The sequence below is a fragment of the Triturus cristatus genome, chromosome 4_2 (assembly GCF_964204655.1).
Source record: "Triturus cristatus chromosome 4_2, aTriCri1.1, whole genome shotgun sequence".
Taxonomy (NCBI): domain Eukaryota; kingdom Metazoa; phylum Chordata; class Amphibia; order Caudata; family Salamandridae; genus Triturus; species Triturus cristatus.
In genome coordinates this window covers 281141566-281169268 of record NC_140586.1, presented here as the reverse complement: position 1 = coordinate 281169268, position 27703 = coordinate 281141566, and the positions used below count along the sequence as shown (strand labels likewise).

The 27703-nt window shown below is 44.4% G+C and overlaps 1 protein-coding gene across 2 annotated transcripts in view; it reads right to left on the bottom strand.

Moving 5' to 3' along the window:
* The window catches only part of TRMT1L (tRNA methyltransferase 1L), a 410259-nt gene that overhangs the window by 315731 nt on the left and 66825 nt on the right, over positions 1 to 27703 (bottom strand). For both annotated transcript variants that reach the window (XM_085601513.1, XM_085601514.1), the window contains exons 4-6: positions 21064 to 21090; positions 10464 to 10577; positions 2759 to 2820 (exon numbers count right to left, since the gene is read on the bottom strand). In XM_085601513.1, the coding sequence (XP_085457639.1) occupies positions 2759 to 2820; positions 10464 to 10577; positions 21064 to 21090 (203 nt within the window). The remainder of the gene's footprint in view (positions 1 to 2758; positions 2821 to 10463; positions 10578 to 21063; positions 21091 to 27703) is intronic.

Below are 27703 nucleotides of genomic sequence, written 5' to 3'. Positions count from 1 at the left end.
TGGTATACTACATAAAAAACAAGCTTCCTACATCTCCCTTTTCAATTGTGTCCCAAGTGTAAATTCCTACTTGACAGCTGTGCTGGGTTCACACATGACACTAGTGTCAAAATGATGTCCCCAGCTCTCATCCTGGATATTCTGTGGAGCTCAGAGCGTCCATCTCACCAATTCAGGTTAGCCTATTGTTTGGTCCGGGCGGCATTTCACACCTATTCATAACTAATTATTGGCTGGGAAAGCTAGAAAGACAATGCAAATTAGCCTCCAGGAACTTTAGGCACAGAAAAGGCAATGGTCTAAAAGTTACTTTCATTAATATTTATTAAAACTCAGACTTCACTATTGAATTGGATTTTTAATAACTATTAAACATAATTGTTTCATTATTTTTCAACTGGATTTCGTTTCCGAGATACAGTATTAGTATTTATTCTTGCCCCCCAGAGTTTTCCATGGGACAATCAACCTTCCAGGTTACTAGACGCTGTGAGCAAATGTTAATACATTAATACATTTCTACATGTCCTACTTTTAAAAACTACTCACCTTAAGTTGCGGGCATTAAGACCTACGAAGGGCTAACTTAGTAATATTTAGACAGATTCTTACCTTTCAAAGGGTTTTTATCTTTTTATTTTAGAGATGATTTGCAGTATTTACACTGCGACAGTCCATTTACAATGGTAGGCCTAAAGCCTTGGTTTCTGCATACTGGCGCGACGTGTGCACTGTTATTACTGAGATTACCTCCTCGCCTGTCTCGCCATATCCATTGACCTGCCTACTCTGCTTGGTGAGGCACTGCCCTGACCCTTCCTTGCCGGCTCACGGCCATGCTGCTTGTTCTCGCGCGTCGCAGAGTTGCTATGCATTGGGGTCGGAGGCCCGCACCCAAGGTCAGTGCCTGGCTCGAAGATGTTGGGCGCTGTCAGACGCTCCTGTCAGAATTTTGGGAGCTAATGCTGGTTACTGGTCGGCCACGTGATATCTGGGGCCCTCTTGTTTCTCATCTCCTCTCTCGGAATGCATCTCCCTCTGTGACCTCTCCTGCGCTCCCTGCCGACACTCCACCCGCCGGTGCTGGTCCGTAGAGCTCCACCTCCCTCTCCCTGTTCTCCGCTTCCTCTCGCGCCCCTCCTGACAACTACCTGCCCCATCTGATAAACCTCCCTGCCCTTCCATGCTTCATATCCTGCCACTTCTCCTTATACTCAAAGGTGTGCTGCTGCTGTATCACTGCCTTTATGATGTTTATAACCGACGTGGTTTTTCTAATTCCTCTCATTATTTGCCAAAGCACTGCTTGACTGCCTTGTAACCTGATGTGCACAAATCTCAATAAAGTTCTTTAAAAAAAAATATATATATATACGTTTAAAGAAAAAGCACAGGCACATTACTACTGGTTAGCAAGGGTAAAGTACACGGAAAGTCAGCAAAACTCTGCGGGGACATCACAACAAAGACCGGCATTTCCTACAGCAATGAAAAATATGTCTTTTTTCAAAATAAAAATGGTATGGTATTGTCCTTAAAGGAAACACAGTGGAAAGACTGTCCGACAGGAGGAAAATGAGGAAATGGGTGTTAAGTTTGGCCATGCAGGGGTTGAAGCTTATGACTGCACATGGAATGTCACCATTTTTTGCACAAGCTTCCTTTTTAAAAGTTTTTTTGGCCCTGATTTCCATATTATCAACAACTTGTGAAGGAGGGAAAGTAGGCTGACAGAACAACAGGTTATTCAAAACGTTCTCTCCCTCTATAAATGCACATATGCTGCAGTGAGACTGCTGAAATGGGCCAGAGGGACATAGCAGCATATCACTCTATACTATACTTACTTGTACGTGCCCTGTTAGTTCTAAATTATGTTTTGTGCACTACAAGCTACTGAAACACGTCCAACCAAGGAAATAAACACCCTCTCTCCAGCTGGAAAGACCAGCAGTCAAATGTTGAACCTAGGGTGGTTTAAGAAGAATGCAACCTATGCTCATCAGCTTTCGTGGGCAGAAGCTGAGCATCAAAGAAGCAGGATCAAATCCAGGTCCCAATAATGGCACACTGTTTAATCCTAGGCCATGGGTAGACAAGGCAGAGCCTCTGTGAGCCACTGCACATGTTATCAAGGTTATCGGAGCACAGAGTGTGGAAGGAACCTCGTCAACTCCCCATCACCAAGTGTTTGAAAAAGATAAATACAATTTGAACACTTAAAAAAATAATCTTTGCAACTTTTAATCCATCCCTCCTATATGTAAGCCATCAACTCTGCTTAAAGTGAGTGACGTCTTCACTAAAATCTGTGTTAAGATGCTGGCAGCAATACCACATTCAGTTATTACACGGCTGATTTCTAGGGGATCAATCCTCCAGGGTCAAACCTAGAGGACAATGTTTCAGAAAAAGGTCTGCTATTATAAATTTGCATGCATAAAACACCGATGTCTGTATTTTTGTTCCCCAATCCATACAGATCATGTAGGGGGATCATTTATTACTGCACTGCAACTATAGTGAGCTTTGCAACGGAGATCTTATATTTAATTTGGCTTTTACATAATTTTGTTTCTGCTCTCCAGTGCCTGAAATACAGTGAGCAGCACCTTCGACTCACTAAGCACATACTGTGGACTCATAATCAAGCAACACTTGATTTAAGTTATGCCGCTTATGTTCTTCCGATTTGTTGTATTACAGTATTACCTACTGAAGTGCCAATAAATAGATTTAAAAAAAAACCCAGAAATACCTGGCCATTGACGTTCGCCTTTGCCGAGCCACACTGTAAGTGACATACGCACATTCGATACCCTAAAGGGAAAAAAGAACATAGCAGATGTCGATTACAGAACAGAATACAAAGAATAAATACATGAATCTCATTTACTTTGTCTTACCACAAGCTACAAAACCTGGAAAATAAAGGATTCAACCAATATGCTACATGACATGCACTGCTCCCATGAGACCAGATGACAAATTAGGACTAAAGAAGCTAATTAGTTTCCTTTGCCATCTTGTCATGATTGCAACATAATTGATTTAGTCTCTCTTACTAATCCCTCAAGTGCATCCTCCTACTTTCTTGTGAACAGTATATTCCTCTAGAAGACACTTTATTACTTTCGTTTTGCTTCTAGTGAAAAGCATAATTTTCTAACCATCAAGGATGTATACAAGTTCATGGTAACCAGGTACACCAGATGTTTAAGATAATACAGACTTTAGATACTACCAAGTGCACGTAGGATGTCATGCATTTTTGCGAATACCACAGCCAACACCACTTCATGTAGTGCATTGCCACCTGTCTGTGATCCACTTACGGATGTGAAATTATGGACCTAACATTATGTGGAGGGCAGGCCTGAGACACTCTTTTATATTAAAATAGGTTTGAGGACACGCAGAGAAAATGTTAAGCAATGTACAATTAAAAGATAAATATTTTAGAATACAGCAATAATACTAAGTTTTAAGAAGCTGTTTAGCCAAAATTTAGTTGAAAAATTAGGTTTTCAATAATTGTGAAACTGTAGAGTCAATCTAATTGAACTAGACAATTAATTTGATCATGGGGGGGGATGATGTGGATAGGGTTTGATTATTAGGAACGAACTTGCAGAAAGCTACAGATCTCAATACACAGAATTTCCTTGCAACTTCAAGGCACCTGGTGATGAATGTCTATCAAACAGACATTGAAACCTTTGCACAAGAACTGCCTTACATATTATACTGGATAGTTTGAAAGAGACTTGTATCTAAAAAGGTGTAAGAACATTAACCCTTTCTGAAACTAATTCTTGGCAAAACTTTCCACTTCACAACCTATGGAGTTTCAAAGGAAGGCCACCTCAGATGTGTACTGTGATGATCCCATTTAAGTCAGAGTTGAGCACTACTTTTTAGGTCTCGGCAAGCGTAGGCTGCGCAGACATGCGCAGTCTCGCTGGCGAGATTTTATGTTTTTGGGTAGCTTTCACTAGTGGGGTTTAAGCCCCGCCCCTCTTTTCCATTGGCTGGCGTCACTGTTTATGCCAAACGGTGGCCAGCCATTGGAAAAGAGCTTCCAGTGACGTACACTTTTCTCTTTTAGAGCCGTCCCAGTTGGACTGGTTCGTCTGACTTCCTGCTGGCGTAAAAGGTTTCATATCTTCTTTATGGGGCCAAACAAATGGCCCCATAAAGACAAGAAACCTTTTAGCAGGCGAGGCCGTCCAAGTGGGACGGCAGAAAAAGGCGACGAAAACGTCATGGCGAGCGCTTGTTATTTTCTCACTGTCACGCGCTAGGTCAATGTAATCCGTGATTTATACGCAGGGAGTCCTTCTATGCCACACACAAGCACCTTCATGGCATTTTGTGCCACAGCAGTCGTCCCTAAACATCTCCAGCTTCCTTGCGTGGAGACAGTACAAGCAATTTCCGGGCGTGTAAGATCCGCAGAGCCGTGTTTTTTGTCTTGCAGTTTTATAAAGCTCGAATTCAACCTGAAGGTATCAGGGCGCTTTACAGGAGCACCAGCTGTTCGACGGGCACATCCATGTTTTGTTAGGCACGGGGAGATGAAGTGATTTGCCCAGAATCACAAGAGGTTGAGCCGCAGAGACTCGAACCTGGTTACCCAGCTTTGAGGTCATATGCTCTAACCGTTAGGCCACATCTTAATGAGTCCAGTCTGCAGGGACAGGAGCCCATGTACTTACACTCCAGAGTGTGTCACTCTTAAGTTTGTCAGTCCTGTGCGTCTCTCCTGAGGTGATCACTCCTGATGTATCACTACTGGGTGTGTCATTACTGAGGGTGTCACTCCTGAGTGTGTCACTGGGGCGTGGGGGAGAGCAAACAACCCTGTACTCGTCACCATGTTCTATTTGTATGCCGATGCTTGTTTAAACCCGAGATGCGCTTGGTGGGCGCTATACCCCGACCTTGTCGTCACGTGAGAGCTTGTGTCTCACTCTTCGCCAACCAGCAGGAAGTGCGTGAATCTTCTGGGAGCGAGGGGCACTTATGGAGGGGAGAGAGTGTATCCCCCACGAGCACGAGTACCTCTGAGGCATGTGACAGTGAGTGCGTGTAAGATCCGCAGAGCCGTGTTTTTTGTCTTGCAGTTTTATATAGCTCGAACTCAACCCGGAGGTATCATGGCGCTTTACACGAGCACCAGCTGTTGCAGACGGGCACATCCATGTTTTGTTAGGTGCGGGGAGATGAAGTGATTTGCCCAGAATCACAAGAGGTTGAGCCGCAGAGACTCAAACCTGGTTACCCAGCTTCGAGGTCATATGCTCGAACCGTTAGGCCACATCTTAATGAGTCCAGCCTGCATGGACAGGGGCCCCTGTACTTACACTCCAGAGTGTGTCACTCCTGGGCGTGTCACTCTTAAGTTTGTCAGTCCTGTGTGTCTCTCCTGAGGTGATCACTCCTGGATGTATCACTACTGGGTGTTGCTCCAGCGCGAGACCGGAGACAAGGAGGAATTTATATATATAACAACTATCCTCCCTGTGTCGCAGACCCAACTTCACACTAGCACATTCACACATGCAGTCATTGGTGGGGCCCATAACACCAACACTCACACGTCTCCGACTCACAAGTCTGCACACAGGAGGGATGATGATATTGCGCTGGACATGTGGGGGAGTACCTTATAACCTATAGGGAAGAAAAAGTTATTTTACAGAATATACATTAACGTTCGCCACCTACAGATTCCTAATCCCAAACATCAAGGCACTCCACCCACTTGGTCGACGGACCAATTAGTTGGATTGGTTGATGGTGATTTAGAACCAGCTAAAACACATTTTAAGACTCCGAATCCTTTATTCTCTTTAACGAAAAACCACAAACTCACAATTTCTGTTAATCAATATTTGTTTCTCTAAATTTTGTTGCAATTAATATTAGCATTTGTTTCATCGAAAGTTTTAGAATTTCTAGATCAATTAATTAAATCACCGGACATTATATTTACCTATTCTTGCTATCTGGATTTTCTCCAATTCATGGGCTCTGCATAAACGAATTAGCCGTTAAATTGTCCAAATAAAGCAGGCCAAAGCTCAAAGTCCGAAAGTTCTTTGCTCAGCACGTTACAGTCCCAAAGATCTCCATAGGACCAGAAATCGTGCAAGCATCTGTCATTGGCAGCATAGAAGTCAGGAAATTGGAACAATCCGGAACAACAACAGGAACCCAGGATAAGCCAGACTCCTCCCTATTCTACTACTCTTTTTATAATAAATTTCGGGATAACATAAAACATTTTTAGGCGGAGAAAGTCTGCGATTGGCTGATCGAAAACGTCCGATTTTTGTTCATTATGGTTTCTCATGGATTTTGCCGGTTCACTTCCGGAGAGGACATTCCTTATGTTACAATGTTTTGGTTTACTTGTATGATCCAATTGTTCATTTTAAATCTGTTTTTAATGTCCGTATTTAGGCAGTCCACCAAGATCCTATCCTTGACCGAGGACATGGTGCACAGGGGTTGTCAGGAAGTTCACAGAGCCATCCGAGTCTGCACAGTAGGTATCGCGCTCGCGATACGGTGGCCACTTCTGAACTAGATTTTAGGACGCCATGTTTTGGTAGGCCCAAATGCTAACGTAAGCGAAACAAACGTAAGCGAAACAAACACAAAAGATAAATTAATACAAAGAAATGATGATTCTAATGTTATACCCTCACTAATCCCTTTATGTATTACTATTTTCCTAGCATATAGCGACATTTAAAGCGATAATATTCTCCTTTAGGATCCAATCAGGAATGCAAACATCACATAAGCAACATAAATCATGCGATATCTATTACCACATGTACTACTATTTATATGCTTACATATTTTAATCATTAGAGTTATTTTGCCATGCAAATAGCAATTTCCCACGTGTAACTTGTGTATGCAAAAAGGTTAAACATAGTATCACACACCACACCGTTAGTAAAATTATAATAAGCAAGTTATTCAGTTAGTCTTTTCATGCAAAATAGAGGAGGTATACAAAATTTTGTTCTACCTGCTCCATCAGTGTCATTACTGAGGTTGTCACTCCTGTGTGTCACTGGGGCGTGGGGGAGAGCAAACAACCCCGTACTGGTCACCATGTTCTATTTGTATGCTGATGCTTGTTTAAACCCGAGAGGCACACTTCACACGTACTGTAATGTACAAACTACGCACAATCCGTCATGCTCAGTCTTCTGAATGAAAGGCAGCTACCGTTGAATAAATAAACACTGATCATGTCTCCCAGCTGTTTCACATGCAGACCCCACAGAGGGCAGTGCTTCGACGCGCACCCTCCGAGCTTTGTAACACTCACTTGCAGCCTCCGACTCTGTATACCTCCAGAGCCACACGCCTATTCCTATGTGTACCTCTCCTCTGTCCACGGTCACACACTTTCTCAGCGTACTGAAACTCCCCTGGATGTCTAGCTCCTCTTTACTCCTCTTGGCGCTATGTCGTATGCTACAGGAGCAGGCGCAGTGCTGTGAGGTGAATAAGGGAGGGCGCCTCATTTCCCCACAGCTGTGATCGGTAGCAATCTGAGTATGTCAGGCATGTGAGGAGGGGCACCGACCACCAAAAAATACAATAATTCTATTTTAAATGCAAGCCTGCAGCTGTTCCACAACTACAATGTGTCAACAACATCGGTAGTCATAGGCACACTGTTGACACATTCTGTAGTGTGCACACCAAACACGTACTGTAGTGTACACACACACTTGACACGTACTGCAATGTACAAACTATGCACAATCCGTCACGATCAGTCTTTTGAATGAAAGGCAGCTATCGTTGAATCAATAAACACTGATCGTGTCTCCGAAGTCCGCGCTCGGCATTACTCACAGTGAGGACTCTAGAATCTTCCTTTCAGGTCCTGTTGCTAAGCTCGAAACTGCATTAAAGGTTTGCAAGATTTGGCTCCCTCTAACCCACTGCTCTTACCTTCAATAGGTACGCCTTCTGTGTTGTGTACCGTTCCCATTGTACCCTTCACACTTCGTAGCACACAGTGTAGACAAGGGTATTCATAGACAAGTGTAGACACTTTCTAAACAAAAGGGGTCATATGTGGTTCGCAAAGTGGCAAACCCTCTGCAAGGGTTAACTGGTCAGCTTTCAGTTGACGATTGCTGAATTCAGGTGTACTAATTACTGGTACTAATGAGGTGCGGCTTTGCTCATACACTATTAGTAGTTGTTAAACTGTCAAAAAACTGAAATATTACTGCTACATATTGTGCCACATTATGTTACATATTCGACTTTCCTTCTGCATAATTATGTCAACCCTATTCTTCACTGCCACTTCATTCTAGTGGCCGTGCTATAGTGCTTTATAGTGTTTAATAAGCTAATGTAAGAAATACCTCATGGGCAGATATTTCTATTGTTCTGGGTCAATCTGGCACTGACCAGATGTGGCAACACCTTGTCACAGCCTGGAGTGCTGGTCCATTGGCAGAACCCCCAATCTGAAGCGAGAATAAATAGTATACATGGGTGGCGGGTCATTATATCCAAATAAGTTTTTCTGCCCCTATATATTTTGTTTCCAACTATCGCTATCATGTACTGCTAGTAACTGCGGCCTCCGTGGTGGTTCTTTCTGGCTTATCTGTACGTCATAGAAATTTTCACCATTCAGAAATAAATAAATCTAAAGGGAAAGTTGAAAGAAATGAAGGGTGACAGCAGCTCAAGTATTTAGGATTAACAAGTCAGGATTCACGGTGTTACAGTTTGCCATGAAGCACACAACAGGAAGCAGCTACGGATAGGTCACATTATAGTACTTGGTGTCATGTGACATAGAGCGCCACCCTCTGACACAAATGTCACCTGATAAGTAATGTAAACCCTTCTCCCCACCATAATAACAAAAAAATGCAATCAGGTCTGGACTGGCCCAAAAGCAGCAGCAAATGCTGCTCAGTGTGCACATTCACCCTGCCAATAACAAGGATTAATGCCTTCACCACTGAAAAACATAGCCAATAGGTCTCGCCTTTGAGCCTTTATAAATATTTAGTTATGCAGCACAATATCCTTGGTTCTACAACATCAACCGTTGCATGGCTAAACACTTATAAGGTCCCGAAGGCGAGACCTATTGGCTATGCCAATGCTTGTTTCAAGGATGAGGAAGGTCTGTGAGCTGTTGACCGCACTGAAGTCTATGTCAAAAATTTGGCGGGTGCTTAGAAGGATGCCATGTATTTCAACACAAGTGACACATTTCTTGTGATGGTGAGTTATGAGGCACAAAAGGGTTTAATCTTCTTTAGTTGTGACATGTTACTGAAGATGGACACTAACAAAAACTGAAAAGATTATGTTCAGGGCTATGGGAAAGACCTCATATTTTGTCAACAGAGAAAGCAAGGACTCAACTTCTCATGATGATAGCTCTATAGACTAGAATCAACTTTGGAAACGCCTTACAAATTCTCACATTAGTGAATGCTATGGTACTGCCCATCCAACAGTCATCCTACAAGGATAACAGCTTCAGATGGACATCCAGTAGCAAATAATACAGAAGTTTCCTAATATCAGGACGTGGGGATAATGGAAAAGTTTTTACTTTGTGGGTGTGTGTGTGTGTGGGGGGGGGGGGGGGGGAGGAAAAAGAGAACGAGAGACAGATCTGACTAACCAAAGTCCTCACCCATTTAATATACTCCACTGTCTTAGGTTTAGCTCGTATCATGGAACAGGGGATTTTCTTGTTATGTCAGAACACCACCTGCATTTCACCGAACCCAACTAGCCAAATGCTCAACTTTGCTCAATGTGTGAAATGGAAAAGCACAGCCTGTGCTTACAAAACAAAAGCAAAGATTTCCCTATAAAATTGATTGATTCTTAATGTTATCTCTTCTTGAAATTCAAAAAATGTTTTGTCTAATGAAGGGAACACATTTACAGAAGTAAAATGGAACAAGTCAAGGGATAGAAGTTCTTTGTTCATCATGTATGTTGCATTATAATGAAACTGGATTTGAGCCAATCCCATCAAAGACAATGCTTGATAAAAAATCTTTATACGCTCATCAAGAAATTCCTAAGCATCACGGGAGAGCAAAGAAGAGTATGCCGCACCAAATATCGACACTGGGAATTATTACTTTTTTGGGTGGAGAGAGAAGGGAGTGCTCTATGACATGCATTTAAATACTAGCTTTTCATGTTAATTTTGTCTGCGATTTTCCAGGTAACATCCTTTTGTTCACCCAGGAGTGCTGCAGCCATTTTGTATCAAATCTTGGGAGCCAAGAGATTTTCTTTACGTGCTGAGAGATATAGTCAAACATAAAACTATACACTACTAGTTAGATATAGTACTGTGAACCTTTTGAAACCTTTATAGTTAAATATTTCAAACCATCTGTTTTTAAACAAATTAACAAACATACCTTCATATTCAACAGAGATTCTCCAGTGCAAATTCTGAAGATGGCGCAAAAGCTTGTTAACGTGGCAAGCTCTGAAATTTTCTTCAGGACACAAAGGGCAAGCCTTCCGTATTGCTGGTAACAAAAAAAACCAGAATAAAATAAATGAAATAATTTACTTTTACAAACATATGCATTTAGATTTGGCCTTATTTGGGAACCTTTCAATCCATAGGATCAGTAAACAAGCTTCAGACCCAATATTGTTATTTAGCTGCCACAGAAACACAAAAAATTGATAACTGAATCACAAGCATGCAGTTTAAGGAGCTTGAAAAGTCCTCTAGTTTGAATTCTTTAAATTCATAATCATTCATTCAAGCACATTCCCTTAACTAACTGTGGATCATCCTCTTAAAGAGAAGGGACATTACATCTTGGTAGATTAGGTTTTTGTGCAGGGATGTAAAAATAAAACTTCAGCAAAAAATAACAAGTTGATGCAGTAAACAGTGACTCCTGCATATCAAGGGAGATAGTCAGGTAGTGATCTAAGTGCAGAAGCACTCTCTGGTAATCAAAACCAAGAGAATGTGGAAGAAAAGGAACTGCTTTTCCCATTATTTTAGAGCCTCAGACAGCTGTACTTGGTCTCCCTGGTTGTCCAAACTCTTGCTGACCCTCGAAAATAAGCTTAACTTCTGCTGCCCACCCTCCTCCCTACACTGAAGCACGCATGGACATTTGCTTATTTGCAATATTAATTTTGCTCACTGTACTCTTGATAGTTCAGATTTTCCCAGACAGACCCTTTTACTGAGGTCATGCCTACTACTCAAGGGCCTCTGGACACAGAAAAATCTTGGATGAATGCCTACATGCGAGAACTATCTTGTTTGCAGAGGATAGGTAAATTAAGCAGGGGTAAACTTGAAGCGATACCAGATTTGAAAGATACTCATCTGAGATCAAATTACATTTTCATGCGAGAACTATCTTGTTTGCAGAGGATAGGTAAATTAAGCAGGGGTAAACTTGAAGCGATACCAGATTTGAAAGATGCTCATCTGAGATCAAATTACATTTTTTGTTTTTTAAATCGAAATGGTCATCATTTACAAGTCCATAGCTATTCTGAAATCTACCATACGTGTGGTATTAGAGGAGCAATACTGAAGCCTGGTTATAAGGAACTACAAAAGCCTGGACAAAATATGAATGAGTACGCCAAGATTAAAACTAAAATGAAAACAAAAAAGTGGACAAAGGTAACAGGAATGGAGAGGCAGCATGATCACAAGCAAAGAGTAACAAGCACTTATGTAGCAATTGTAGGAAGGTGCCCCTTTTTGACACAGTCACCCCCACTTTTTGCCTGGTACCTGATGCGAGTTTGACAGAAGTGCACTGGGTTGCTGCCATCCAAGGTCCCAGTGCCAGATCTCTTTCCCTAAAAACTGTGGAATTGTTCCCCCAATTGGCACTCCTTTAGCACCTCTCTAAGTCCCTAGTACCTCGAGCACACAGGGCCTGTGCACTAAAGAGAGTCCCTAAGGGCTGCAGCATGTATTGTGCCACCCAAAGGGACTCCTTACCTAACTCATGCACATTGCCACAGGATGCTGCATTTCTTGATAGAAGTGATCCCACGACATTACCTACACAGCAGACACTGCATGCAGTGTAGGTAAGTCACCTATACAGCAGGCCTTACTGCCCTGAGGCAGGGTGCGCTATACTATGTGTGGGCATATCTGCATGAGAAAATATGCCCCTGTGGTGTCTAAGTTAATTCTTAGATATTACAGGTGAACAGGGAAGTCATTTTAAGTACATGTGCTGGACACTGGTAAAAACGAGTTCCCAGCTACATGATGGGTTTACTGAAATATATGGTGCTTGGTATCAAACACCTTGCATTAATAAAGCCACACTGATTCCAGTGATGGATTCATTAATACTTGCACCCACAGGGCACCAAAACCTACCAGCCTCTAGTGTGCGGACTGACTGGTGTCGACCAGCCTGCCACCACAGACGGTTTCTGACCCCCTGCAGGTGAGAGCCTACGCTTCCTAAAGTCAGAAACTGTACCTGCTCTGTTGTCACCTCCTCCATGCAGGATAGCTAAGTAATCAGCATATTAAGGCTGGAGGCTTCAAGGGTCTCTGCTGCCTTTGATGTGCGACTATGGTTTCCACAGACAGGGGAAATGTCAACTGCCTGTCCTGGGCCTATTTAGCACCAGGGCAGGCGGAAATTAGATATGCAGTGTGGCATGGTGCACTACCAGGCAGGCAGGACGAGAGGTAGGTAACGGGCTGCTGACCGCGCATGGAACTAATCTGCAATAATCTTGTGGTCCCCTACCTTGACCTAGGGCACATTATTGCCTATGAGAAGGGGTTGGTTTATGGATTCGTACTGGGGTGAGCATGACATAGATACCTAGGATCTATTGTATCACTACCAGGGCTTGAGTAAAATAAGACTCTTGATACCCACCCTAACTCAGGGGTAGGAAACATTTTTTGGTCCTGAAGAAACACTAGGTACCCAGTACTGGACCAACATAGCGTGAAACATATCGACCTGAATAGTAAAACCTCAATAGTTCACTACAACAAACTCACTGAGTAGTGGAGTATCATAACCTTACGCACACTACTGCATCTTAGTTTTTAACCTTAAAGAAGGGTCTCCAAATAAAATTTGATCTTTAGGTAATTTTAAGATCACAATCTCCACCTTACAGCATGCACCGACACAGCTGATACAAGAAAATATCTCCGACACAGAGCCCTCTTGCGGGGCATTGCAGCGCCGGCCCCACGAGGAGCAAAACGCCCGATGATGAAGCATGACACCCACACGGGTGTGTGAGGGCAACACTTCCAATTAAGGAAGATCCCCCTGGAACCATATATTCCAACCACCCATTTTCTTTAACGTTTTCTAAACCCTGTCCACATAGGAACAAGTACCCACACTGATTAGACTACCAGGAGACAGTCACACCCCTAAGGTGAGCTGCCTTGTGTGCCCCCTATAGGAAAGGTCTGCTATCTTGGTGATGGCAGAATAAGGAACACAGGGGCAGGGTTATGCCCACTTCCCACAGAAGGGGTCATATAGGGGATGTAGTGACCACAAGGGTAAGTAGCCCGTGGGATACCCCCCTACACTCCCCTTAAATCCCCTAAATCTAGTATTTAGGGGAGTCCCTGACATCAGGAAAGGAAAATCTACTGACCTAAGAAGGAGGAGGACACTGAAGAGTCGTGAAAAGCAAGTATGTTGGGGGTTGGTTAGGCACCGTCTGTTGGGCCACCTAAGTCCGTGGGGCGTCGGGTGCAGGGCGGCCTTTTAGGGTCGGATCTTCTTACCAGCTCCTGGTAACGGTTGGGGGAGCTTCCGGTTTGAGGCTGCAGGCTTGAGGCAGTTCAGGGGTCACCGGATGTCGGGGCAGGATCGCTGGGGAGACCTCCTCTTGGTGTTGGGCCACTCGGGCCGTGGGCGCCGGGTGCAGAGAGGTGCAAACGTGCGGATCCTTGCAGAGCTGAAGTCTGGTGTTTGAACAAATCTGCTGTTCACAGGAGACAGACTCTTTGGGATTGAAGGCAGGCAGGTCCTCCAGGTTTCTCGAGGTTGCTGGCTGCATGCCACACCGTGATTTCACTGAGACAGGTTCGAGGTGTGGACAGGCAGTGGGCGTCCTCCTCTTGTTAGCTTCAGCACAACTGTTCAGTCCTTTTCTTCTTGCAGGTTCTTGTATGAGGAAGCAAAGTTCAGGGGTGCTACATACTAGATTTAGGGGTGTTACAGGTAGGTTAAAGCTTGGGACCAATGGGTCCCTTCCCTGGGGTAGGTACACCCCATATTATGCCACCCTCCATTGGGGGGGGGGGGGCATGAGCCTGTCCCTGGTTGGCTGAGTCCCCCCCCATCTGCAAGATGGCGGGAGGACTGGGAGCTGTGCTTCACCATGCCTCCCCCACCTGAGGGGTGGAGTTGGCAGAAGTGGGCACACCTCTCTCCCGCCCAAAGTGGGGGTTAGAACCAGTGGGGACCAGTTGCTGAAAGTAGCAATTGGCCTGGGGAAGCTTACAAAGGCAGCAAGCCTTTGAAGCTTCCCATTCGTGAACCCTACCCATCCTGGGGGAAGAGGCTTGGCACCTCATCCCAGGATGTGCTTTGTTTCAGGCCCCAGAGAGCAGCAGGCTCTCGACCGGGGGTCCAGAAACAGGTCTGGTGGTGGCAGACGAAAGCAGCCACTCAGCCTGGACACTAGTGGTGGGTTAGTTTTCAGGGGGCATCTCTTAGATACCATATCTCTGTGTGCATTTTTCATTAAATCCCACACTGGCGTCAGTGTGGGTTTAATGTGCTGAGCAGTTTGATACCAAACTTCTCAGTTTTCAGTGGAGCCATTATGGTGCTGTGGAGTTCATAATGACAAACTCCCAGCACCATATACTCTTAATGGCAGCACTGCACTTACAATGTCTAAGAATGGACTAAGACACTGTAGAGGTACAGGGCTCATGCACCTGTACCCTCACCACTGGTATGGTGCACCCAGCTAGAGGCGTGACTGATCTATGCCAGGGCAGTGGGCATGGCACACTTTTGTTCTGCACCAAAACACTAAGGGTGGCACAATAAGTGCTGTAGCCCTTAGAGGCCTTCCCTGGTCACAGAGCCCTGGGCACCTGTAGTACCATTTATCAGGGACTGACCTGTGGCCAGAGAGTGCCTATTGGGTTTAGGCTTCAATGCAGTTTTAGGGAAATAACACAGGCCCTGGGTACCTGATTAGCAGGAGCCCAGGGCACACTTAGTCAAAGCACATCAGCAGTTCATTAAAAAGTGGGGGCAACCAAGCAGAAAGAAGGCACTTTCTCACACTCCCTGCATAGCTAATTTCCCACTTGCCTGGGTGCAAATGTTCCTGGGGCAGGGTAGGGCTGTTTCTACCACTGGCTGTCAGCCCTGATGCATATCAGAAGCGTTGCAGCCTTTGACGCTCACCACCTTGATGTGCCACTTCACTAGACTGCCAGGGAGGCAGGTGTGACCTCCTTCCTGCCCAAGCCTTTGTTCATGACTCCTGGGATTAATCACACTGCCTGGCTGGAGGTCAGAATCCGGTCTTGGAGGTAGCAGGCATCGGAAAGCATGGGCTTGTCAGCCAGAGTACTGAGAAGCTGGGGCAACCACGTGGGTAACCTCTAAGGTGCCACCTGGGTGCATGCCACGTCACCCATGGCATGAGAATTGTGTCAGGGGTGAAAAGGCATTTCTAGAGAGTGCTTAGCTGCAAGCCAATGTTACCCTATGGACCGCTAAGACTAATAGTAGTTTGCAATAGGGAATACCACTAAAGGGACATATAGGTTTGCAATTATATGTCCTCACCTTTAACATACTACACCTTGCCTCCTGGGCTGACGAGGCCTACTTTAGGAGTGTACGACATATAGTCAAGGCAGTGCATTTGACTGTGCCACACATGGTGAGGGCACAGTCGAGTTCTAGCAGTTTACACTGTTCTAGCAGTCCGCAATGGCAGGCATGCAGTCAGAAGCTTACTTGGGTGTCACAGTGTGGCAGAAAACCATGCTGCAGCCATGGGGACCCCTTTACCCCATATGCCCTGTACTATATAATAGGGACTTATATGGGGGGTAAAGTCTTTGTCAGTTTGGATTAGCAGTTCACACAACAGTTTTAGGAAGAGAGCACTGGCACTTGGCTAGCAGGTTTCAGTGAACTGTCAGAGTTGAAAAACAGCATCTAGTATTTCAAATGGGGGCAAAAAGTGTGGGCATCTACAAAAAGCCTTTCTCTTACAGTTATTTGTTTGAGAAAAGAAAACCTCTCTCAAACTAGGAAATGGTGTCAAACATAGTATGAATAGCACCCAAGACCCATTTTAACAACCAAATCTATGCAGGAATACAACAGCAGGAGCAGAAGGATTTTGAAAGAAATTAAGGCAATGAAATAATCACATAACGTTAAGGTGAACCACTAAAGTCACTAAACAAACCTCAGCTTAACCTCTAGGTAGCTGTGGCAGACAGTAGACAGGCTTAACTTAGAAGCAACTTAAGAATGTATACAGTAATAAAAACAGTAATCAAGTCGAAATGCAAAACAATAAAAAAAATCCAAAAACAAATTAGAACAAAATTAATTTAATGAACAAAAGGACGCCCAAATGGCAAAATTTCAATAAAGGGAACCAGAGATATGATTTTTAAAAGTTTTAAGAGAAAATAGTGCCAATGAGAGTCAATGGTTGTGATAGAACAGGACCCAAGCGCAATATGGTGTTAATCCCGATGGATGGATGGTCGAATACACTAACCAAGTTCATGCTGGTCAAAGATTTTACTTTCTGACTTCAGTCCGTATCTACCACAAGAGTACACTTCTGAGACCCCCTTCCCAGGACCTCAGGGGAGGCACTTAGACTTACAGGGTGACAGGAAGAGCCCAACAGGATGGTCCAGTCCAGGTTCCGTTGCCACTGGTCAGCTGGGCAGTTGCAGGAAAAGGCCTTTTGTGACTTACTGTGTCTCTATATTATCAACCTATATTATCAACAGGAGGGTAGCCTTATGACCCTTGGAGTTCACTTCTTTATCCTGAGTACATAAGAGAGAGCAGATCCAGTCTTCTAGGTTCTTCTCAGGTCTCAGTTTGCAGGTTCAGTCTTCTTCTGATTTTCCAGAGGTCCAGGGGCGTACTTAAGTGGGTGCCTGGAGATGCCACATTTATGCCTGGCACAAACTAATGGGATGGAATGATCCCTGGGGATGCCCTACTAACAAATGGAGTTAAGGTTCCCTTGGCTAATCCTACCCACTTTAGGCATTTTCAAGATTGGTGAAGTCTTTGGCCACAATAAACCAAGGCTCGGAGGGCTGGGAGTATGTGTGTGTGTGTGTGAGCGAGTGTGTGCGTGTGCGTATATATGTTGAGTGAACTATTGTAAGCCTAGTGCTTTTCCACATCTAAAAATAAAAACAAGTTTTAGGCAGGTTCTGTACCTCCAACAAAATCAGTGATAGATGTCTGTTAGGACAAAGCTGACCTTTCAGCAACCAGACAGTGTTTCCATCCTTTTAAATGCACCCCCAAAGGCATATGAAAAAACACAAATGACTTGTGAAGAAGGTCTTGACACTCTAGCAGGGTCGGACACTGTGATGTCAACAAGCGGCCCTCTATGATGGAGGTCGGTCTGGCTGGGTCGACAATAGGAAGGGGAGGGCCTGGATGTTAACTACATCTGCTTGTGACAGGGTAGGCATCGGAGGTTAATTAAGTCCTGGAGCCCAGCACACAAGCTATCCTGTCAAGGGTGCAACACCGCACCACACACAAAGTTTTCTGTCCCTGCCCTGAAAGCAAATCCATGCCTTATTCACGCCCACTGTAAAACTAACGAATGGGTGTAAAAATAGAAAGAGCAAAATGCAGATTTAGCCTCCAGGGACTATAGGCACAGCAAAGAAGCCTTTTCAAAAACATATTTCCTAAACATTTATTACAAATCCGACTTCATCAGTAAATTAGGCTTGTAATAAAACATTTCAAAAAGTCCAAAAATTATATTTGTAGCTTTTCCTTAGGCAGGCAGATATAACATTTATTAAACATAAGATTGTATCCCAATGCTTTTGAATTGAACAGCCCACTGTGCTACAATGAATATAACTTTGAAGGCATTTCCACTGAAAGGACAAATATAATTTACCGTTAAATGTCATACTTTTAAATACCATGCACCCTGCCTTAGTGGGCGACAAGATATACTTAGGGGTTACTTATATATATTTTAAAGGAGGATTTAAGGCCTCTCAAAAGACGCTATTTAGCCAAGTCAAATTTGGAGTTTAAACATGAACAGCCAGGCTATTGGTGGCCGGCCAGCAATCATGCTTTATAGTGCCTCTTCAGTGGAAAGCAAAATGAGTGCTGCAGTTCACTGGTAGCATTTAACCGACCAGCCCTGGGTACATTTGGATAGATAGATAGCTATTACACCAATCAGGAGCACACCAATTACATCATGATGAAAGGTGGAGCACAAGCATTTTATCTCTGTTTAGCAGGGTTAAAGTACACAGAGTTCTAAAGCCAGCAAAAAGGCAAAAAAAAAAAATCAAAAAAAAAAATCTGGCATGACCCTGCAAAAAGGCCCAATTGTCAGTGTCAAATACAACAAGCATTGGCATAGCCAATAGGTCTCGCATTTGGGACCTTGTAAGTGTTTAGCCATGCAACAGTTGTTGTTGCACCAAAGAAATTGTGCTGCATAAATAAATACTTATAAGGTCCCAAAAGCGAGACCTATTGGCTATGCCAATGCTTGTTCTTTGTAAAGAAATAGATGCTGGTTTCTATTTCTTTACTTTTGCTATAATCGCGGCACCGGCGCTTTATTTTTAACATTAAAAGTAGAGCGCCGGAGCCGCGATTATACCAAAAGCGCCTTCATGAAGTACAGTACCCGTGACGGATACATATGGCGGCTACGCGCGTTCACGCGCACATGCACGCAGGCTTTAGGCCAGCGGCTGCAGCACTTTGAAAATCCCCTTACAAAAATTCGAGCAACAGCGCATGCGCTGTTCTAGGCTCGACCTAAAAATAGTTTAGGTCACTGGATTAAATGGGTGACACCTAAAAATTCAAAAGATAGCTAAAAATAAAAACAAATCTACCAAACAACAAGGTTCCTAGCCACATGAACAGTGGATTAAGTACTCCTGTTGAAGTCATTAGTGACCCTGATGTCCACTTACCTGTATCCAGTAAGAGACACAATCCTATCTACTGAAGTCCCAAGGTCAGTTAATACCCCAAATTAACTCTACTGGATGGAAAGCGTGGGTAAAATGGTGGGCCAATTCCGCATAGTTTACATTGTCTTTTCAGTTTAGGGAAATTTACCCTGTAATCTACTGGTTGTAGTAATTATTTTATAGCGGCAGGGTACCTGCAGGTGCTGGAGACACAGACAGTGGCACCTACTGCTGGTTATATTTAAGGAAGAGGCGGCTATAAGTTTAGCCAGTGATATGGCTGGAACCATGAGGCCTTGAACAATTATTTAACCGGTTATGCATTCGGGACAACCTGTGCTAGCTGGTGGACTTGGACTCAATGCTTTGAGGGATGGGCAGAGTGAAGACAGACTTGATTCAGCTGCGTCAGAGAAAATACACTTACAAGCAACCAACAGGGAGAATCGTGGACATTCGAGGTTCACCCATAGCATGACTATACATGCAACATATTCCACTTTTTCTAAAAAGAACATGCGTTTGATAGAGTACAGGGGCTATTTTACCAGTCAGAGGTTCCCACTGCCTCTCCCCCACTGGCTAAATGGCTTCTTTAAGCCACTACTGTCTGTACTATATTGTTATACCGGTTACACTTCAGCACCTTTTAACCCTATGGTTAACTCATTATGTTTTTAGGTTTCTGAAGTAAAGTCTCCTTGATTTAAGGCGAGAGCCTTAGACCTCTTTTCTGCGTGGCAGGACTGCTTAGATAAGCTTGGAAACCGCAGCTCTGACGAAGGCACTAGACCCTTAACTAGGGTCTTTTTGAGACATTGCAACTCAACTACAAGACCCAAACTCTGCTTTTATATATGTCTAGGGTAATCACTTAATAAAGGAAATTTCGCTGGGTTAACAATGAGACATTTTTACCTCTTACCTTCTGGAAACCTGCAATATATCAAGCTATGTTTTAAATAAGGACTCCCAACCTATTTTGGTAGCGTCCGCCCTAGCTGTACTATCATACCAGGATGTGGATTGGTGCAGATGATGAAGCATGCCACTATTAGGTGGGTGAGGCATCTACTCCAAACTCTTTGGATTTCCCCCATGACAGTCACTTCTGGCAACTTTATCCTAGCTGCCCATCTGTATTTGTGAGTTCCACTAATCATACTGCTAAGGTTCTGAGAGTACTAAAAGCGGCTGTACTGCATGTTAGGTCTTAGCAAGTGAACTTGCATCTCTGACCACATGACAGCTCTTCATTGGCTCAGCACGATCAAGGAGGCCCTCCTCAAGTGTTTCTCTATGTAATGGGAGGATATGATCATCCTTCCTATTATAGCAATACAGAAGGAAAATAATCAATGGGCAGAATTAATAACAAAATGCAGGAGGTTTAGTTGATAGAGTCCGTAACCTACCTCAAAGACGACAGAGGTCATGTATTTCTTTATTACTGGAACATAAGCAGATGCACCTTGTAGATCTATGAACAGAACCCTAACCAATGATATGACAGATGGGCTCCAAGGTGCTAATCTGCCATTACCTATTTTCACTGTCCAGCTGAGGGTGAATAAGGATGTATGCAACACAGTTAAGATGCTGGTTTTCACAATCCAACTTCTGTAAATACACATTATGAAATTATCTGTACTGTACTGCTTTTTATAGAAAGCACTTCTTCATTTTCATGCATGTATTATGTATGTAATAACACAAAATAAACATTTACAACAATCTCTATGAATAGAAATAAATCTAAAATATAAATGTGTTAAAGTTCACAAACGGAAAACTGCACATACCTGGCCCATGACCAGCAGATAGTAATTCTGAAAGCAAGAAAAACAACATTAGGTGCTGAATTTTGAAGACTTAACTTGCGCCTATTTAGTATCATCAGTACTAAAGGAATGCATTTTCTTTTACTTGAAGCAAAGTACATTGTGTGAGAATACCAAGTTAAGGATCTACATTAGTTTCAGTCACTGTACATGAAGCACCTGACCGTCAGTCTGGGCAGCTGAACAAATCTTTAGGAGGCCGCTATCATACCCTGGGTTCAAGACAAATATAAAATGGTGCAGCAGGTCTGGACAATTAAAGAAGGGGCCTGTAGCAGTGGCTCACTTGTTTGCACAGCAGCTCATTTTATTGAACATGTGTACACATACGTCCGAAAAAAGGGCAGTGTTACCGATGCAAACAGCTAGCCCATGTTCAAGGTGAGCACAGGGGACGGTCTAATCATCTGGATCCGTAGAAGATGATGGAAACAGTAGAGGTGGGCCGGTGTGCATTACCAAGTCACAGATAGTGCTCTGTCTGTCTAAGTGCCACACAATAATTGCACATTGCCCGATACTGCAAGGACCTATCAAGCGATTCTTTTACCTGGAAGCCTGACACTGAGTTGAACACTCCCTGAACCCATGACCATTTAATAGTTCTTAATGGAACACTTCTTAACCTCAGGAGACCTTTACCATAGCAAATGTAGAAGACCTGCAATGGAAGCAGAATCTGTTCTTGTAATTGATAAATAAATGGACCAGGGACATTTGGGGGCTGGATCGCCTATGCCAGTGCCATTTCCAGGATGAGGAGGGTAAATCATCTCCACAAAGCTGCATTAATTTTTCAGAACATTACGGTCAGCATGTGATCATTAAGCAATATGAAGAACCAACAACATGACAGTAATGTAGTGTCTATGCTCGTATGCTTGTGGTATTTTTATAGTGTAAACCTAGCCAAAGGCAAGTTTTAGGGTAATCGAGTGATAGGAGAGGTAGCTGTTTGTGAGAGAAGGAGGTTTATGTCACCAAAATATTCTGGTGTAGAATTCAAGTACCTAGCCACAAACGTTTGGGTGTTTTAAGAATCAGCTATATTAATCACTTTTAGTCCAAAAGGCTTAATAAATCAAATGTGGAATTCTTACCATCCAGGGCATATTGGTTGGGCGTCAAAGACAAATGTTCATGTTTTTTATCCACTAAACCAGTGTGCCCAACACATTGCAGCACATACAATCTGGCTGACAGTTTATAGTACCACAGTATGGATCTGTGGTCTGTGAAAGAGGATTGCCTGCCCTAAGGCAAGATGTATCCTTATATGTACAAGTTGTTCAAATATATATTCATATATATTCATTGACGTTATCCAACAAAGTAAACTTCAATATATTTGATAAAATACCATTTACATTTTTTCAAATGACGACGACACAGTGTGTGGGACATACAGCACAGAGTTCACCGCAACGTTATCAATTACTACACTCACTTATCACCTAGTAGACCGTTCTCAGCAGCTAGTCCGGTCTCTTCTGAAACACTAATGACTAAAGTAAAACATCTAACCATATACGCTAGTCTATAGCAAACCACAACACCACATTTTGTGAACCTGGAAAAAAGGTTTCAACGCAGATGTCAGATTTACACAGGTCACTACAACATACAGCCAGTAGAGAGGTCTTAGCGGACAGGCCACTGTGACACAAACCACTAGTAAAATTATTCTTCATCCTGGAGAAAGGTGTGAGCAGAAAGGTCAGTCTGTTGTAAACGTCTACTACACTGAGTCATCGCCCTAGAGAAAGATCTTAGTGAACAGATGAATTTACTGCACTCTACTACTACAGCTATTCATCACAAAAGGTCTTAGGAAACTGGCCAGTATGTCATAAAACAGAACTATACTCAGGCATCACTGTGGAGTGAAGTCTCAATGAACAGCTTGGACTGTCACAAAGCACCTCCATACACATACATCAGCAGGGGCCAGGTGTTAGTGTAGAGGCTAGTTCACCGATAAATAGTACACCTGTTTAATAACGGAATTATAGATCAGATGACATGTTAGAAATAGTATCACTTGTTGGTAGTACAGAAAGAATAGTAATTTAACTTATGCAGTAGCTTAGTATATATCTTTAAGTCTCAGAAATTTTTACGAAACACACTGACTGGATGATTTAATCAGTGACGTCACTGACCATGTCATCAGTGATGTAATATGAGGTCATAAGCAGTGCATTGCGGGGCATACGTTATGGTTAGCTCAGGTAACTATAACTCTGGAATTTATGTGGTTGGTGTGTGTGTAAAATCTGAGCCTGTTAGAAACCTGGTCTCTAGTTGGCAGAGGTAAGCATCCTGTCCAGGTATGGACCACAATCCTAGTCAAGCTTGACCTGGAGGGGCTCCATCTTTCTCCCCACCTACTAGGTCTCCGAAATGCACCACAGAACCCTGCCCAACTTGGCACTTACTGGTCTTGATGGTCAGACCTGCCGGCTGCAGGGCCAGAAGCATTGCCTGGAGGTAATGCAGGTGTTCCTCCCAACTGGAACTGTAGACAGCAATGTCATCCAAGTAGATGGCCAAAACACCTCCTTGTCAGCAAATACCCTGTTGACCAACGATTGGAAGGTAGCAGGGGCATTCTTCAATTCAAAGGGTATCACCCGTAATTGGTAGGGTCCCTCAGGGGTTGAGAAAGCTGACCTCTCTTTTACCCCCTCAGTCAAGGCGATCTGCCAGTACCATGATGTCAAATCAAAGGTACTAAAGAATTTGGCAGAGCCCATCTTGTCAATGAGCTCGTCAGCTCTGTGGATGGGGTGGGCATCAGTCCTGATGACTTTTTTAAAGTCCTCTGTAGACCATACATAAGCAGAGTTCTGGTTAGACTCCCAGTGGGGCAGCCTTTGGTACCAACACCATGGGGCTGGCCAGGGACTGCTAGAGGACTCAACCACCCCTCAGGAGAACATCTTGCAGACTTCCTCCTTGATGCTGGCGCTCACCTAATCTGATGAGTTTTGTAAAGTTTGTTCTTTACAGGGAGACTGCCTCCTGTGTCAATATCGTGGACGCACAGATGGGTGAGAGAGAACAATGGAGCGAACTGCCCCAGCAACTGGTAACAGTCACCGTTCTGCTCTGGGGTCAGGGTTGCAGAGAGGTTGACACCCTCCACTGACCCACCATTTTCCTGTGCAGAGAGGTCAGGGAGAGGCTGACTATCTCCGACCTCTTGAACATTGAGGCTTCAGCTTGTTCACATGAGGCACCCTTTATGGGGTTCCCAAGGGTCAGGAGGTCCACCAGGTAGGTGGCCTCCCCCTTTTGCTCTTGATCTCATATGGGCCAATCCAGCAGTCCTGGAGAGCCCTGGGCCTCACTGGCTCCATGACCCGTACATTTTGGTGAGGCTGAAACACTACCGGTCCGGCTTTCTGGTCGTACCAGTTTCATCACCTCTTGGCTGGCCTCTAGGGTACTTTTAGCCTGCCTCCAGTAGTGGTGCATCCGGTTCGGGAGGGCCAGCATGTAGTGGACCACATCCTGGAGTGGGGGAGCAGGTTTCTGGCAGCTTGCTCCCACTCCTTAACAAGATTTAGGAGGTCCCCTAACAGTGTGTCAATAGAGTTCAAAGGGGTTAAACCCAACTCCTTTCTGTGGCACGTCACAGTAGGCAAAGAGAAGGCATTGCAAGAGGACTTCCCACTTACACATCATGGGCTCTGGTACACCCATGATCATGCCTTTCAAGGTCTTGTTGAATCTCTCAACCAGACCAATGGTTTGGGGTGATAGTTTATGGTGAACTTGTAAGTCATGCTAAACTCCATCCACAGGTGCTTCATATACACGGACATGAAGTTTGTGCCTCTGTCAGACACAACCTCCTTGGGGAACCCCACACAGGTAAAGACCCCCAGCAGAGCTCTGGCCACAGTAGGTGCAGTCACCGTCCTCAGAGGGATGGCTTCTGAGTAGCGGGTGGCATGGGCCACCAAGACCAGGAAAAACCGATTGCCAGGGCTGCCTTGAGGTCCAGAGGTCCTAGTAGGATGTTGATCCTTAGGGACCCCGTCAATCTCCACCACTGGGACTTCAAGGACTGGTTTCCTGCACTACTTGCCCCTCTCCTCTGCAGTTCTCTGGGCCATTGTTCCAGGCTCCAGACACCCTTGACTCCCTTCTTGGGCAGCCATGGACTGTCATACAGACTCACTCAGGCAATCCCATCGTTACCAAGTTAGACCTGAACTCCATCTCCCTCCAGACAGTATGCACCAGGTTGTTGCCTAACAGACAATCTACAGGCATGGCAGGGCACACAGCTACTTTGAGAACCTGAGACCCCCCCCCCCCCCTCCCCACCTCAAAGGGAACCACGATTGTCAGCGACTATGACTTGGTGGAATGTGGAGAAGTGTGGCTCAATGATTAGAGCGGCAGACCCTGATTCAGAGGTCTAGCCCGGGACAAGGGTTCAATTCCCCGCCTCGGCGGGTCTTGGGCTCAAAAATTCCACAGATCTGATAATTCTCGCCTCGGTGTCTATTCCAATCATGGAGTCCCACTCTGCAACTCTGGGCAATAGCTTGCTTAATCTCCACAACGGCTCCCACAACGCTAAGGATGCCTGGCCTCCACCTTGGGGGTGCCCAGGAGTGGACGCCTCACAGGGAAAGCCAGGATGGGTTCCACAGCGGTATTCGTCCAAGCGCCTTGAGACCCTTGCGGGTGAGTAGTGCGCTATACAAGTATCAAATTTACATTTACAATGTGTTTAGTAGGACTTGCTCTGCTGACACCAGATGACACTTGACAGTTGTCATGCTGGCTCCTGTGTCGCGCAGAGCCTCCACCCGTTGCCCATTAATGGTCACCCAATGGCTATACTTGGAAGTATTGGGAGGCACGTGGCCTCTAGGCACCATTTCTCTAAACCCTAGGGAAACTAGTGTAATCTCTGTCTGTCCCTCAAAACTGACTGGGTCAATCTACTCCTCAAACTCTGAGTGTCTGACCACCAGTGGGGGGCTGTGCCCTTTTGGGACTTTTGGAGTCACCCCATATGTGCCCATATGTGTAGCACTCAGTACATTGTGGGACAAACTTCCCCATCTTATGTTCAAAGAACCCCTTCTTTGGGTCAGACTAGGACTGATTAGCACTATCTTCTTGAGAATTATTTTGGGGGCCTTTTGAGATCTCCTTATTTTTAAGCTGTTCTCCCCCTGCACTGGTTGGGGAGCTTATGGCTATCCTGGAATCTTTGGCTATATTTTTCATGCGTCAACCCAAATTTGGCATGTAAGATGGCTTACTTGGGAGTGTACTTGGGTTGGTCCACAAGCTCTAAAGTTAAAAGTGTGTCCCTCCCTAATGTAGGCATGTGTTCTGCAGACCCGGCTCCCCAGTACTCCTCGGTAACCCTGTGTAGGGTACCCCTTGTACCCTCAGCGCAACTTCATAAGCAGAAAACCATCTATCAATGTCATTTCTCACCACATAACTGGTCACCAAATCCTTGGGTATACAAACCTTCTCTCCAAGTCCTATACGGGTGCTGCCACCATCACTGCTGGAATCATACTGCCTAGCCTTGATCTCTAGTTACTTTAGACTCTGTTCAGGAGCTAACAAAAGTTTATTTTCTGCCAAGGCTCTTTCAGTCTCAGCCTGTTTGGCTTTACCTCTCAGCCTTTTTCTCCTTAGCCTTATTTTTAGCTTTGCCGTCGGCAGCTTAAATTTCCTCTCCTCCTTGTCTCCCTCAGCTCCTCTAGTGACAAGCTATGGGAGGATACACGGCTTCCTACTCTCCCGGGAAGTTGAAATCCATGGGTTTCCCCCTCATGTACTGCAGGTAGCTCCTCAGAAGAGCCTGTCTCAAGCACCTCCAATGCATCATTCTCATGGGAGCGGGATTCTGCCTAGGCCCTTAGGTGGCTCATGGGGCAGGTAACCCCATCTCCTCGCAGAAGCTTTTCAACTGCGCCACTGTATAACTTAATATAACTTTACAGCTTGGCAAGTTCAAACTCCATGGCTCCACTTGCAGAACCAGACAGAGACAACGTAAAGGATGGATCAAAAATGCAAAGCAGGGAAAAAATAAGAATAATCGAAATATACTTGAATGTGAAAGGGTAGTGTACACGTAGCTATTGTATGGCACTGCACAAACACAAGTCCTATCCTCCCTGCTGATCACCAATGTTAGAAATCGGGTCTCTAGCTGGCAGAGGTATGCACCCTGTCCAAGTAGGGACCACGATCCTAGTTAGGGTAAGTCACAACACAATCCTTAATTATCCTGTGCCAACCCCCTGGTAGCTTGGCACAGAGCAGGAAGGCTTAACTTAGAAGGCAATGTGTAAAGTATTTGTGCAATAACTCATACAACGAAACAGTAAATACACCACAAAAAGACTCCATAAGAGTAAAACCAGACCAAAACTATCAGAATCCATCAAGTACAATTCAAGATATTTACGGTTACAGGATTAAATGCAATGAAGTGCTTAGAAGCAGGTAGCGTTAAAGTTACTTCAAGTCGCAAGGGACCGGTGCAAATATAAACGTTCAGGCCAACCGCAATGGAATCGCGTGTCAGCTACAGAGACCCCCACTTGAG